Source organism: Antechinus flavipes, chromosome 1, assembly GCF_016432865.1.
Source record: "Antechinus flavipes isolate AdamAnt ecotype Samford, QLD, Australia chromosome 1, AdamAnt_v2, whole genome shotgun sequence".
Classification (NCBI taxonomy): Eukaryota; Metazoa; Chordata; class Mammalia; order Dasyuromorphia; family Dasyuridae; genus Antechinus; species Antechinus flavipes.
This window is the reverse complement of record NC_067398.1, coordinates 346,771,451-346,786,043: the sequence shown is the minus strand read 5'-3', so window position 1 is coordinate 346,786,043 and position 14,593 is coordinate 346,771,451. Positions and strand designations below refer to the sequence as shown.

Below are 14,593 nucleotides of genomic sequence, written 5' to 3'. Positions count from 1 at the left end.
TAGGATATACTGCAACATATCCAACATATAAAGGACTGCTTGCCATCTAGGGGAGGGGGTGGAGGGAGGGAGGGGAAAAAAAAAATTGGAACAGAAACGAGTGCAAAGGATAATGTTGTAAAAAAAAAAAAAAAAATTACCCTGGCATGGATTCTGTCAATATAAAGTAATTATTAAATAAAAATTTAAAAAAAAAAAAAAGAAAAGAAAATTCAATGATTCCATTGCTTGGAGTCACAAATGGAGCCGTCATTATTAAAATGACTGTCTTTTTTTTCTTCACATTCTTCCTTTTCAAATATAATTTCTTTTCTTTTTCTAACCTATGGTAAAAAAGATGAAGATACCCTTAATCCCAAAGGCCCAAACAAAGTTTCTTATAATGCATTTTCCCTCATAATTTCTTCCTTCTTGTATCATTTTCTCTCTTTCTTTCTCTAGTCAATTCCAAAAAAGTTCAGCACTTATATACCTAGCATGGTGATAGATGGCAAAGTATCAATGACAGAGCTAATGAAAAGCAGAAAATTCAATTTCATTTATCCCTTAGTGTTTGCTTTTCCCAAGAGTATCCAGACAAGGTGTGGAACACAGAGAATAATGCCTAAATCGGCTCTGAACAGGCAGAAGAATCAACAGAAGTCTGAGGGAAACAAAGGCAGGAAGGTGGTGATAATGCAACAGAAAAAGACAAATTTTGAGAAGGGCAGGGCAGATTTTCCATTTTAAGAATAATGATTAGTGATGGACCAAAGTCTTTGATTAAATACCACATAACACCAAGCCTTACTTAAACTTTCCCTCCCAGTGCTCAGCACATAAGGAACTATAGAACTTCTATAAGAGATTCAGAGACAGCACTACAACATTAACAACTTTTCCTGCTTCGTTTGACACTACTGTCCACCACCTTCTACTGGATATGTTCCTTGCTAGGCTTCTGGGATGTTCCTCTCTCTCTCTTGGTTCCCCTCCTACCTCTATGACTGTTCCTTCTCAGTCTCTTTTACTGACTGATTCATCAGCCACATCACACCCACTAACTATAGGTAAACTCCAAGGCCCTGTCCTGGGCCCTCTTCTCTTCTCTCTCTCTCTCTCTCTTTTTTTTTTTTTTAATTATTTTAAGTTTTTATTGAGTGAACATATGCATGGGTAATTTTTTACAATATTATTTATCCCTTGCACTCACTTCTGTTCTGACTTTTCCCTTTCCTCCTCCACCCTCTCCCCTAGATGGCAGGCAGTCTTATACATGTTTCTCTTCTCTTTTCTCCACATACTTTCTTTTCCTTGTTCATCTCATTAACTACTAGACTCAACTATCATCTAAATGCAGAAGACTCCAATGAATTCCACTCATGCATTTCCAGCTCCTTATGAGACATTTTAACTTGGATGTTCCACAGGAAGCTTAAATCCCACATATCCAAAACAGAATTTATTATTAATATCCTCTTCTTCCCCCTGCTTCATATTTCTTTTTCAAACTACTCTATTCCTATTGAGGGGACTACTATCATTCCAATCATTCAAGGTCACAACTTCAATGTAATCTCTGACTCCTTCTTACTTCATATAGCCAATATGTTGTAAATATTATTGTCTACACCCTCAAAATCTCTTACAAGTGTCCCCTCTTGCCCTTTTATAGTTACCACCCAAGTTCAGGCCCTCACACCTCATACTTATATCACTGCCACAGGTCTCCTGTTTGATTTCTCTGTCTTGGGTCTCTTCCTTCTCCCAACTATATTTCACAGACTGGTCAAAGTGACTTTCCTAAAATGAAGATCTAAACATGTCATCAACCCTTCTCAACTTAATAAACTCCTGGATCCCAAAAGCCACAAAAATCAAAGAGAGGTGCTTCTATGTGACACTAAGTTGTGCCCAAGCTGGCCCCTACCTAAGTAGGCTAACCTCCTTCCTATCTTTCCAGTGCATTTCTCCTTCCTTACACTCTGTGATCCAAGAACATTGGCTCTCTTTTGTTCCAAACTCACAATGTTCCATCTCCAGTTTCCAGGCCTTTTCCCTAGCTGTTTCCCTGGACTGGAATACATTCTAGCCTCACTCCTTCTGCTTGGAATTCTGATTTCTTTCAAGATTCTTCTGGTCCCCTGGCAGTGAGTATATATATATATCCTTCCCCAAACTACCTTGTGTCTATTTGGTATATTTTCTATGTATACTTCTCCATAAGAATTTAAGATCCTTGAGGACAGAGATTGCATCATTTTTTGTCTTAGTTGTCACTGGTGCTTAATAAATGCTTGCTGAGTGATTGGTAATGAAAAGGTCTTAAAAACAAAATAATCCAAAAGAAATCTCTGGTTTAGGAATATACATTATGACTTTTTCCCCTCCTCCCTCCTCCCCTCCGCCCCTTCCCCCCATATTTACTTTTCAATATACTGGGTTTGGCTTAATGTTAAAAATTAATCTGTATTCCCTAAGCACATATCCACTAATGCAAATGAAGACATAGAAACAGCCCAGAATCATGTAAAGCTATGAATAAGACAGCCTGTGATGGTTTTAAGAAAATTAATTTTCACATTTATTAAATAATTAAATATTTTGTAGTATAATCTGCCAAAGATAATAAACACTTTGCTTTTACAACAGAGCTGGTAGAGTTGAATTAATAAATCTCTATCATACAGGGATGAAAGATAATAAAAGACTTTTATGAAGATAGGAATGAACCTAATATTACTGAATTTTGGTCCAAAGTACAACCTTTTATTACTTTTTCATTAATTTCAAATAAAGTATATTTGTTAATGTGGTTTGTTTAAAAAAAGGGGGGAGGCATTTGAAAAAGTCCTTTCAAAAACTAAAACTATAAAAGAATCATTTGAAATGTTTAGGTTTAAACAATCACTAAATAAGCCAGGCACATTGTATCTTTAAATACTAGGGATATAAATACAAAGAATGACAGAATCTCTACTCTCAAGAAACTTATATTCTAACAGAATAACAACTAAGTAAATTTCAATTATCAATGCGAAGTGATTCTTCAGAGCAATCAGCTATGGCTTCCCAAAAGTTGACATTCTGGATTATAGGAAGTTTCCCAGTATTATTGAACAGAAAGCACAATGACACAATTGAATGCTTTCTGAATTCTGGTCTCTCCAATAAACATTATCACAAGGAGAGCTCAGTGAATTTTTGACTGTATGCTTTTGCCTAGAAGAACAATCAATGATTTCCCCTGCCTAACATCTCAATTCCAGGAGTATACTTAAGGTGACTATCTGCTCGGGGAACAAATGTCCTTTAAGGCCTATTAATTTTTTGGGATCTTGTAATGACTTCTGTCAAGTGCTAGCGAAGGCCCAAGATAATTCTGATTTCAGTGGTAATTATCATTTGTCAATCTCCAAAGACAAAATAGGCTCTAATCCCTTGATATCAGTTTATTTCTCTAAAGAGACCAACAACAGGATACTCATCAAAAGCTGGAGATAGTTCTCAAAGCCACTTAAACATTCAACAGCCTAACTAATCTGCAAAAAAATTCTTGGTCACTGACAAAGAAATTACTTATTATGAGCCATTCTACTTTAATACAGAGCAGAAATAGGATCTATGCAACAGTTACCAGGCAACTAGCTGGAATGGAGCTCCATGAATGGGCACATATTCTCCTATGGAACTTAAGTTAAGTTCATTTAAATTTACCTGGCTGCCCTTGAATATCAGGGTGGTCCTTCTGGAAGGCCTCCTTTTTTTTATCCAGCTCTTGTTGAAAATGCTCAAATTCTTCCTGGTATTTTTCTTTGTCTTTTTCAGGAATTTCTTTATCAGGTGCAGGCTTTTATAGTTCAAGAATAAATAAGGAAAAAAATAATTATATTAGTAAGATATTTTATAATTAACTTTACTTATTTTGAACTACTATAAAAACCTTTGCAAAAAGGTTTTTTGCTGTTTTTCTACTATAAAAATAGTGATAAAATCAAGCTGCAATACTAAAGTATATAAAAAATTGTTAGAGTCTAACTTAAGCTATAGCATATTTATAAGTGCTAAAAAGAAAAAGCACTTTTAAATAAAAAAGCATAATATATTATGCACTTACTGTTTCTTTTCCAGGCTCAGTCAGTTGGAAAGTCAGAAAAGAAAGAACATCATGATCGTCTACAAATTAAAAAAAAAAAAAATCTGTACATTATACACCATCCTATACTACTCTCTGAACTAAATGATCACATTTAATTTTTCTATATAATCACTCATTTACTTAATAATTTCTGTTGTCTTTAAAACTTGTTTTTCTTCAATAAATAATCATGAAGATAATCATGTACAACCAAGGAAAAATCTAAGAACTAATATCTAAGAACTAATTTAAATCTAAGATTTGAAAAATTATTCAGTGAATTAGCTTGAAAGACAAGATACTCATCCCAAAACCCAATTCAAGCAGATATCTGTTAAATATACTTCAATTTTCAAGAAACTTTTGTAATCTAGGAAAGCAGAAGCAGTCACTGCTTTCAAGGGGCTTAAATTCTACTGGAAGTAATGTATACAGAGAAGTAAACACAAAATATCTTGGGGAAAATGACCAAAATATTTAGGGCAAGGGAAAAACGAGGAAAGGCTTTGCAGAGGAAATCAGTATCTGAGATATGATTTGCTGGGAAATAGGTATTCTGGGAAGGGAAGTGGAGGGGAGTACACTTGACACATGGAGGTACAGAGAGGCAAAAGAATCAGAGAAATTTAAAGGACAGGTTTATACACCTTTGAAAAATTACATCAAGTTCTATCACAGGCTATACCTATATATTTAAGTAGTCAGTGTTCTACAAAGCTACATAGGTATTTAAGCTTGTAATCTTGGTTAAACTCTGTCATTGCAAAAAGTGTTGAACAGATACCAAGTATATATTTTTTATATATATTTTTTAATACTTTAGTTTTAAAGCTCAGAGAAAAATTAATTTTACATCACTTTAGTTGAAAATGTGTACTGGTAGAATTCATGCTGCCTTAGCAAACTGCTACTCTCAGTTGGCCATATTTACAAAAAAACAAAGGGGATTCTCTACATTCAATCTTGGATTGTTTTCTTCCCCAAGCATTGAATGCGGTATATTTATGACATGGGTACAGGAATATGAAAATGTAAATCATTAGCAAAAGGTAGGTATGTAAGACCCATATATAGAAAATATTTATAGCAGCTCTTTTAGCAGTGATAAAGAATTGATAATTGAGGGGATGCCCATCAACTGGGCAATGGCTAAACAAATTGTTGTATATGATTATAATGGGATACTACTGGTTTATAAGAAATGATGGTTTCCAAAAAACCTGGGAAGTCATATATGAAGTGATACAAAGTGAGAATCAGGAGAACTATGTACACAGTACATTTAAGGATGACCAATCAAGAAAGACTTAACTACTTCTGATCAATACAATGATCCACCATAATTCCAAAGAACTCATAATGAAAAATGCTGTCCATCACCAGATAGAAAAGTGATAGACTCAGAATGCAGACTCAAGTTTATTTTTCCCCCCTTTCTTTATTATTTTCTTGCCTTTCTTGTTTCCCATCTCTCCTCCCCCTGAACATAGCTGATATGGAAATAAGATTTACATGCCTTTATATGTATAATGGGTATTGTAATTTCTTGCCTTCTCAATAGATCAAGAAGGAGTAAAGTGAAGGACAGAATTTGGAAATGAAAATAAAAATACAATTAAAAAAATTAAGATGAACAGGCATAAGATGACATCAACTATTTTCTAGCAAGGCCAAATTAAAATAAAAATTTCTAGCATATCTAAACAAATACAAGGCTCCCAGTAAAATTTAACCATCAAACTTTCAATATTTAAAGGTTATAAAAATTTACCTGCAAGACCACCTGTTGCTGCAGATATTCCAAAATGCCCTTGTGCAGGGATTACCATATTTTCCACTTTAGCACAAAACTCATAATCATCTTTATCTGGTGTAAAGCCATTATTGATCATCACCTAGAAAAACACATCTTGGTTACAGATTTTTAAAAAACAGTTATTCAGCATTATGCTAAATAGATACAGAATTAATTTTTAGCCTAAGAAACTTAATTCAAACTTCAAACTTAATTCTGAATTTGATCTTCATATTATTTCTAATATGTTATTGCAGGGAAGAGTTAGAATAGAATTTTTAAAATGCAAAGGACCTTTTTCTGTAATGGCCTGGACTTGTAGTTTCATTTGTGCAAAGAACTCCTGGTGTAGAAACTCATTTCACCAATACAAAATTGCAACTTGTCTTTAACTTAAATGCAGAGAATTACCTGGGAGGTTAGGTGATTTCCCTGTGGTCACATAATTAGTATGTCAGAGGAAGGTCTGGCACATTGGCAAGATGTTTATTATGAACTTTGTCTCTTGACTTTTGTACTTAACCACTATTCTAGTTTGCTGCTTTTAATATACTGTAAGTTGAAAAATAAGATAACCAAAGTTATTTAAGATAGAATTCTTAACAAAGCTCTGAGTACAAGTACCAAGGAGTAAGATGGCTATTGTGTTAAGTTCTTTGTAATGATAATGACTTCCCAACTCAGAATTACCCTCTAGATCACAATTTCTTAATTTTTTTTCCACGTGTGATCCCTTTTTGTCTGAGAAATGTATATGTGACTCTGGGTATATAGGTATATAAAATAGCAATACAAATCAAACATTTATTGATTTAATAATGTTTATTTTAAAACAGTTCTTTGGTGTACATATAATTTTATCACTTATTAAAGATGAGATGCACACCAATGAGATGGATGTGCTTTTTTTTTTTTTTTAAAACATAAAGAACTAAATCTTGGTGGAATATTGCAGAACACAGAGATTCAGAAATCTTTTACTTGTTGCCAAATATTTTGGTCTCTACATTCAGTTATATGACCCCATATTGGGGTTCTGGTCTACAAGAAAGGTATCAAATACTCAGGATGTAGTCTGAAACATTGAGGACTAGAATCCCCCAAGAGGCAATGGTTTGATCATAAGGTATCATGGCCTTACTCTAAGAAGTCTCTGATCAACCAGAGGGTAGGAAGATGAGTTGTAGACAAATTATAGTGCTTTCCTTCAACATGATCATAGCTACTATTACCTCCAATCTGATTTCCCCACTGTCTACTCTTCCCTCTTATGAAAGGTTCCAATATCCCTACTTCTGAACTAGGGATCAGTGTCTCATGACAACTACACAACAAGACATGTGGACACCTACAACAGCAGTCTCATGGGTATCATTGTGAAAATTACATTTCTTTACCTCAGCATACTTCTCCTCTGATCCTCAATTCATAATTTGGTTTTGATAGTAACCTTTTGCAGAGGACAGGATCACTATGCTATGACTGATGGGGAAGCAGGAATTTTGGGTAAGACAGAGAACAGGATAAGTAGGCATGAATGGATTGTGATCGACTGCAGAATTCATTACATTTATCTTTTCCCTCAAATCTACCTGTTTACCTAAGCTCCCTATTCTAATTTCTAAAATTTTCTTTTTTAATTGCGAACTTATTACACACACACACACACACACACACACACACACACACACACATTTCTGTATGTATTGTGACAAAGTATTCTATATAAGGCATTACCATCCTTTCAGTAACCCACATAATTCCAGTACCTTCCAAATTCATTCTCCCTCACCACATATATCCTCTAAGTTTCCAGTTTTTTTTTTCTATTTCCACATCACTTGTATCTATCTGTCCATTTCTTTCTACTTATATAGCTATCACCTTAGTTCAAATCCTTGTAACTTCTCAGTTGCATGCCTACAATAGCCTTTTTACATGACCATGGTCTCCCTGGTTCATCTCTCCTAAATCCTATTCATCTTCCACAAAATTGCCAAAGTGATTTTTTACTAAATCCTATTTGTCCATAACACATCCTGCTCAATAAATTCCACTGATCCCTTATCACCTCCAGGATCAAATACAAATGGCTTTTTGGCATGCCATTAACCCTTTCATAATGTAGCCCCTCCTACTTTTTCCAGTCTTCTTGTACTTTACTCTTCATACTGTACTCTTTGATCCAGGGACACTGCCCTCCTAGCTGTTCCATGAATAAGACACTCCATCTTTCAGCTCCAGGTATTTTCTCTGGCTCTCTCCGATGGCTGAAATACTTTCTTTCCTCATCTCTATTATCTAATTTGTCTGGCGGCTTCCTTTAGGTCCAAATAAAATTCCAATACAAATCAAACATTTATTGATTTAATAATGTTTATTTTAAAACAGTTCTTTGGTGTACATATAATTTTATCACTTATTAAAGATGAGATGCACACCAATGAGATGGATGTGCTTTTTTTTTTTTTTTTTAAACATAAAGAACTAAATCTTGGTGGAATATTGCAGAACACAGAGATTCAGAAATCTTTTACTTGTTGCCAAATATTTTGGTCTCTACATTCAGTTATATGACCCCATATTGGGGTTCTGGTCTAGAAGAAAGGTATCAAATACTCAGGATGTAGTCTGAAACATTGAGGACTGGAATCCTCCAAGAGGCAATGGTTTGATCATAAGGTATCATGGCCTTACTCTAAGAAGTCTCTGATCAACCAGAGGATAGGAAGATGAGTTGTAGACAAATTATAGTGCTTTCCTTCAACATGATCATAGCTACTATTACCTCCAATCTGATTTCCCCACTGTCTACTCTTCCCTCTTATGAAAGGTTCCAATATCCCTACTTCTGAACTAGGGATCAGTGTCTCATGACAACTACACAACAAGACATGTGGACACCTACAACAGCAGTCTCATGGGTATCATTGTGAAAATTACATTTCTTTACCTCAGCATACTTCTCCTCTGATCCTCAATTCATAATTTGGTTTTGATAGTAACCTTTTGCAGAGGACAGGATCACTATGCTATGACTGATGGGGAAGCAGGAATTTTGGGTAAGACAGAGAACAGGATAAGTAGGCATGAATGGATTGTGATCGACTGCAGAATTCATTACATTTATCTTTTCCCTCAAATCTACCTGTTTACCTAAGCTCCCTATTCTAATTTCTAAAATTTTCTTTTTTAATTGCGAACTTATTACACATACACACACACACACACACACATTTCTGTATGTATTGTGACAAAGTATTCTATATAAGGCATTACCATCCTTTCAGTAACCCACATAATTCCAGTACCTTCCAAATTCATTCTCCCTCACCACATATATCCTCTAAGTTTCCAGTTTTTTTTTTTTCTATTTCTACATCACTTGTATCTATCTGTCCATTTCTTTCTACTTATATAGCTATCACCTTAGTTCAAATCCTTGTAACTTCTCAGTTGCATGCCTACAATAGCCTTTTTACATGACCATGGTCTCCCTGGTTCATCTCTCCTAAATCCTATTCATCTTCCACAAAATTGCCAAAGTGATTTTTTACTAAATCCTATTTGTCCATAACACATCCTGCTCAATAAATTCCACTGATCCCTTATCACCTCCAGGATCAAATACAAATGGCTTTTTGGCATGCCATTAACCCTTTCATAATGTAGCCCCTCCTACTTTTTCCAGTCTTCTTGTACTTTACTCTTCATACTGTACTCTTTGATCCAGGGACACTGCCCTCCTAGCTGTTCCATGAATAAGACACTCCATCTTTCAGCTCCAGGTATTTTCTCTGGCTCTCTCCGATGGCTGAAATACTTTCTTTCCTCATCTCTATTATCTAATTTGTCTGGCGGCTTCCTTTAGGTCCAAATAAAATTCCACCTTCTACAGGAACTCTTTTCCAAGCCATCTTAATTCTAGAACTGATTCTGTTAAATACTTTCTATTTATCCTAAATGTAGCCTATTTGTACTTATGCCTCTTTCTGTATACCCAGTGCTTTGCACAGTGCCTAGAACATAGTTTGCATTTAATAACTATAGCACCCAGAACTAATCTCAATATTTTAGATATTGTCTCACCAGGATAGACTATAGAAGAAATATTCCTCCCTTATTCCTGGAAGTTGATTCTCTTAGTGTAGTCCCAAAACTACATTTCTGGACCACGACATTATAGTGCTGATTCATTTTGAGCTTGCAGTCCATCAAAACTCTTAAGACTTTTTTCAGACATAATGATGATAAACCACGCCTCTTCTATTTTGAACTTGAGAAGCTGATTTTTTTTTAACTCTAGTAGAAGACATGTTTATAAATCCTCAACTGTCATCTTATTTGATTCAGTCTATCAAGATTTGTTTGGATCCTGTAAAGCAAAGTATTTACTCTTTTCAACCCCCACTTTTGTATAATCCATCAATTTAAAGCATTTTAAAAATACTTACTATATTTTATCAACTATGCTAGGTACTAGGGATACAAAAGAAAAAAAAGGAAATAATCCCTGCTATCAAAGAGTTTATATTTGATTCCCTAAAACTTTTAAGTGCCTTCATCCTCCACAAAAGAATTAGCTTGTATCTGTTTATACATGTTTCTGTGTACTGATGCTTCCTTCTCACCCATTCCCATACCACTCTATAACATAATTTCTTTGGTAATGGGGCCTCCTATCTCTTCCCCCCATGTATCTCTAGTGCCTAGCACAATGCCTGACTCATAGAAGGTGTTTAATAGCCAAATAAAAAAGATTAGATTTGATCCTAGAGGAAAAGGGAAATTACTGCAATTTAATAAGCAGGGAGAAGGAGCATGGCCAGATGAAATGAAGAGGAGAGGCTATGGGAAAACAATTAGGGGACTACTCTTAAGAATTCAAAAAAAAGGTAATGAGATTGGTGGTTGTATGAGCACAGAGATACTGCATAAGCAGAACGAGCTAGATTTAGCAACTGATTTGATAAGTAGGATGAAGAATCAAGAATGACTGCAGTTGTGGACCTGAATGACAACTCTCTGACAGAAATAGGAAGACTCAAAAGGCACATTTAGAGGAAAACAGGTGTTCTATTTTGGATACACTGAGATGTCCAACAGGCAACTGGTTGAGCTCAGGAAAAGAGAATGTGTCAGGCTTCATCTGCATAAAGATGATAATTAAACGCAGGATAAGATCACCAGGAGAGACAAAATGCAGGATGAGAAAAGAAGGTGGCCTACACAGATATTTCGGGTACAATTATGATTAAGGGAAATGATATGGATTATGATTCTACAAAGGAGACTGAGAAGTGATCAGACAGGTAGGAGAACTGACAGAAAGCAGGGTCATGTAAACTCAGAGTGAAGAGAGTAGTCAAAGGTATTAAATGTTGCAAAGAGGTTCAGAATAAGGAGGACTGAAAAAGGGCTATCAGATTTGGCAATTAAGAGATCATTGTAACTTTAGAGAGCAGTTTCCATTGAATAATGAAGTTGGAAACCACACTGTAAGGGACTGAGAAGAGAAGTGGAGGAGAGAACAAACAAGGTTTTGCTAGGATTCTGGCTATGAAATCAAGGGGATATCTAAAAGGGTAGGGAGAGGGTTTTTTTTTTTGTTTTGTTTTGTTTTGTTTTGTTTTTATGTTTTAAGTCATATAAATAGGGGTCATCTCATACTGACTTTGTGCTAAAATTAGGGCGTAGGCAAAGTGACTCTTGGCACCATGGAAAGAAAAAGACCCAAATAAAAAATTTTGAATTGATTTTCTATTTCCAAGTAAAGAATCACCAAGTAATTAAGCCTTTCAAAGGCAGGGTCCAGAATTAAAAGAGGAAATATTATTATACAGAGATAGTAATAAGGTTGCATGTTTGATGTTCATATTAAGCATAACTTTTGAGGCAATTATTACTGTTTTATACTAATCCTGAGGTATCAAGTAAATGGCTACCAAGTAGATCTAGTATAAGGAAGCTAGTATAAAGAAAATATCGCCTAACTCTAATTCAAATATCATTCCTGCAAAAGCAATATGGCAATTATGAATAGAATGCTAGATTTGGGAGTTAGGAAGAACTGGATTCAAATCCTGCCTCCAATAATTATAGGGTAGGTGACTATGGACAAGTTCCTTAGTCTCATTTTCCTCAACTGTATAATGGGAACAATAACACCTGTAGTTTCTATCCCATAGGGTTGTCATGAGGTTAAAATGAAAATGTATGAAAAGCCTTATTCCAGGTTAAAAAGCTAGCTAAATGTCAACTACTAATATTATCACTGTTAATTGTTGTTACTTACTGTCAGTGTTTTCTGGTAATAAGTAATCTTTGCCCGGACAGGATATGGCTTATTACGAAAGTCCCTCTGGCAGCTTGATAAAGCTTGATTAGCACCATCACTGTATTATGGAGAGAGGAAAAAAACCTTAAGAAATTCCATCTTTAAAATGATCCACATATGATTACATATGCTTTGTAATCCACTAATAATTTTTAAATACGTCAAGCCTAGGATCAAATGTAAATCTCTAAGTAAGGTGATTTCCTGAATAGAGGCAAGATTACCCAGTTGCCACACATCTTCTTCAGCAAAACCCTAAAAATCACACCAAACTGAATGATGTTTAAGAAATCCAAATAGAAACCTCAATGAATGACTTCATCCACTCTAGAACTGCATAAAAATGTTAGAAAACCAAACTCAAAAGGAAAAAGGGCCTTCCCTCTCAGTTAAGCCAGCCCCTGGCATAGGACAAAAAACTAGAAACCTTTTAGTGGACCAGAGACTGGACACTCACATATAACCTATAGGACTCTGTATCCTAAGGCAGTGAATGGAAGGTTCTCTCGAGGGAGGATGGTCTGAAACCAAGCAAGGTAACTTATAAATTAATTAGGCTGACAGCAGCTATACCACTCAGATGGAAAGAGCTCAGGTGTGAAGGCTCCAAAGTCCCCAGTACTTTATCTTGAGATCCCATAGAAGTCTCTAAAGAACCAGTGCTCTGAAACTTAAGATCTTAGAGGTAGAGGGCCAACTGAAAGAAGTGGGAGATTAGCATAAGAACCTAAATGGTACAATTCAAGACCAAGCAGGTATAATTATGCCACCAAAAAATGTATCAGACTCTGGCTCTGGCATAAAACCTCCATTTGAGAACTAAGATTGGAGATGAATAACCTAATCTATAGGAAATAAAGAAAGAGACAAAAAGTGAAATAAAAAGTTCTTGGAAGGAAAATAAATAGCTTAGAACAGAAAGCAGAAAATCTATCCCAAAAGTACCTGAAAATTAAAGTAGACTAATCAAAAATCAATGATTCCATGAGTCAGCAAGAAATATTAGAATAAAATCAAAAGATTAAGAAGATAACATAAGGTATCTTCCATCAAAAACAACTGACATGGAAAGACAATTTAAGAATCATCAGACTTCTAATAAACCATGCTTTAAAATAAATAAATAAATAAAAAGCTTAGATGCTATGTTTCCTTAAATCATAAATGAAAATTGCCCAGATATATTAGAACCACAGAACAAGGTAAAAATGAAAAGGCTCTATCAATTACTTTTTGAAAGGAAATCAAAATTGAAAATACCTAGAAAAGTCACAAAAAATCCAGAACTTCCATGTTAAAGTGAAAATCATTATCAAATATCAAAAAAGGAGTTCAAGTACCAAGAAGTGTAGATTACAGAAGACCCAGCAGTTTCTACTGAAAACCAGAGCTCTTGGAATACAATATTCCAAAAAGGCAAAAGATGTTAAATTTATCACTATGAATAATTTACCCTTCCAACCCAAGCATAATCCTATAGAGGAATAAAAAGGACTTTACTGAAATAGGACATAAAGCATTCCTAATGAAAAGACAAGAGTGGAGTAGGCACTATGAAATACAAACACAAGACTTAAGATGAAATTAAAAAAAGGTAAATTTGAGTAACTAGAAGGAGCTAGTGTTAATATTCTAATAAGAAAGGAGAAATAAGGAGCCTTATCAGAATCTTCATGTCTTCAAAAGTTGTTAAGAGAGTTAAATTGAAAACAGCCTTCCCTACCTGGCCCCCTCTTCCCCCCCTCCGCATTCTGGGAATGCATTGATTTTGTTCTTAGGATATGAAGAGGGGGAAAAGAAAAGAGGGTAAAAAGGAAAATATGCTAGTGAGAAAGAAGAGTGATCGAATAAAAAAAGAAAAAGAATCTATATATACAAAAATATTTATAGTAGCTCTTTTTGTAGTGGCAAAGCATTACAAATTGAGGGTATATACATTAGTTAGGAAGTGACTGAACAGGTTGTGTTATATGATTGTGATGAAAAACCACTGTAGCATAAAGAAATGACAGCAGGCTAATTTCAGAAAAACTTGGGGAAACTTGTATGAACTAATGCAAAGTGCAATGAGCACTTTGGGAGATCAATGAACACAACAACTGTATTACTGTATGATGATCAATTGTGAATAACTGGTAGAGCCAAGATGGTGGAGTGAAGCCAAGAAGCTGTTCGAGCTCTCCCAGTTTCCCTCGAAAACTATATGGAACGAAGCCTCTGAATAGAGTCTGATGGAATGAAACCTATCAGTAACTGGGGCAGACAGAAGGGAATAACACATGGACAGAAGATGTGGTTGTGAATGGACTCTAATGTGATATCAAAGAAAAAAAGACTTATTACA

General features: G+C 35.0%; 1 protein-coding gene and 1 long non-coding RNA gene across 3 annotated transcripts in view; one reads left to right on the top strand and one right to left on the bottom strand.

The window, feature by feature from the left end:
• Positions 1-14,593, bottom strand: part of LMAN1 (lectin, mannose binding 1) — a 45,971-nt gene that overhangs the window by 13,888 nt on the left and 17,490 nt on the right. For both annotated transcript variants that reach the window (XM_051969558.1, XM_051969557.1), the window contains exons 5-8: positions 12,208-12,307; positions 5,889-6,012; positions 4,097-4,155; positions 3,697-3,829 (exon numbers count right to left, since the gene is read on the bottom strand). In XM_051969558.1, the coding sequence (XP_051825518.1) occupies positions 3,697-3,829; positions 4,097-4,155; positions 5,889-6,012; positions 12,208-12,307 (416 nt within the window). The remainder of the gene's footprint in view (positions 1-3,696; positions 3,830-4,096; positions 4,156-5,888; positions 6,013-12,207; positions 12,308-14,593) is intronic.
• On the top strand, positions 6,029-11,588 carry LOC127543461 (uncharacterized). The gene is made up of 2 exons (XR_007949238.1): positions 6,029-7,727; positions 9,271-11,588. It is a non-coding gene; the product is annotated as an uncharacterized LOC127543461 (long non-coding RNA).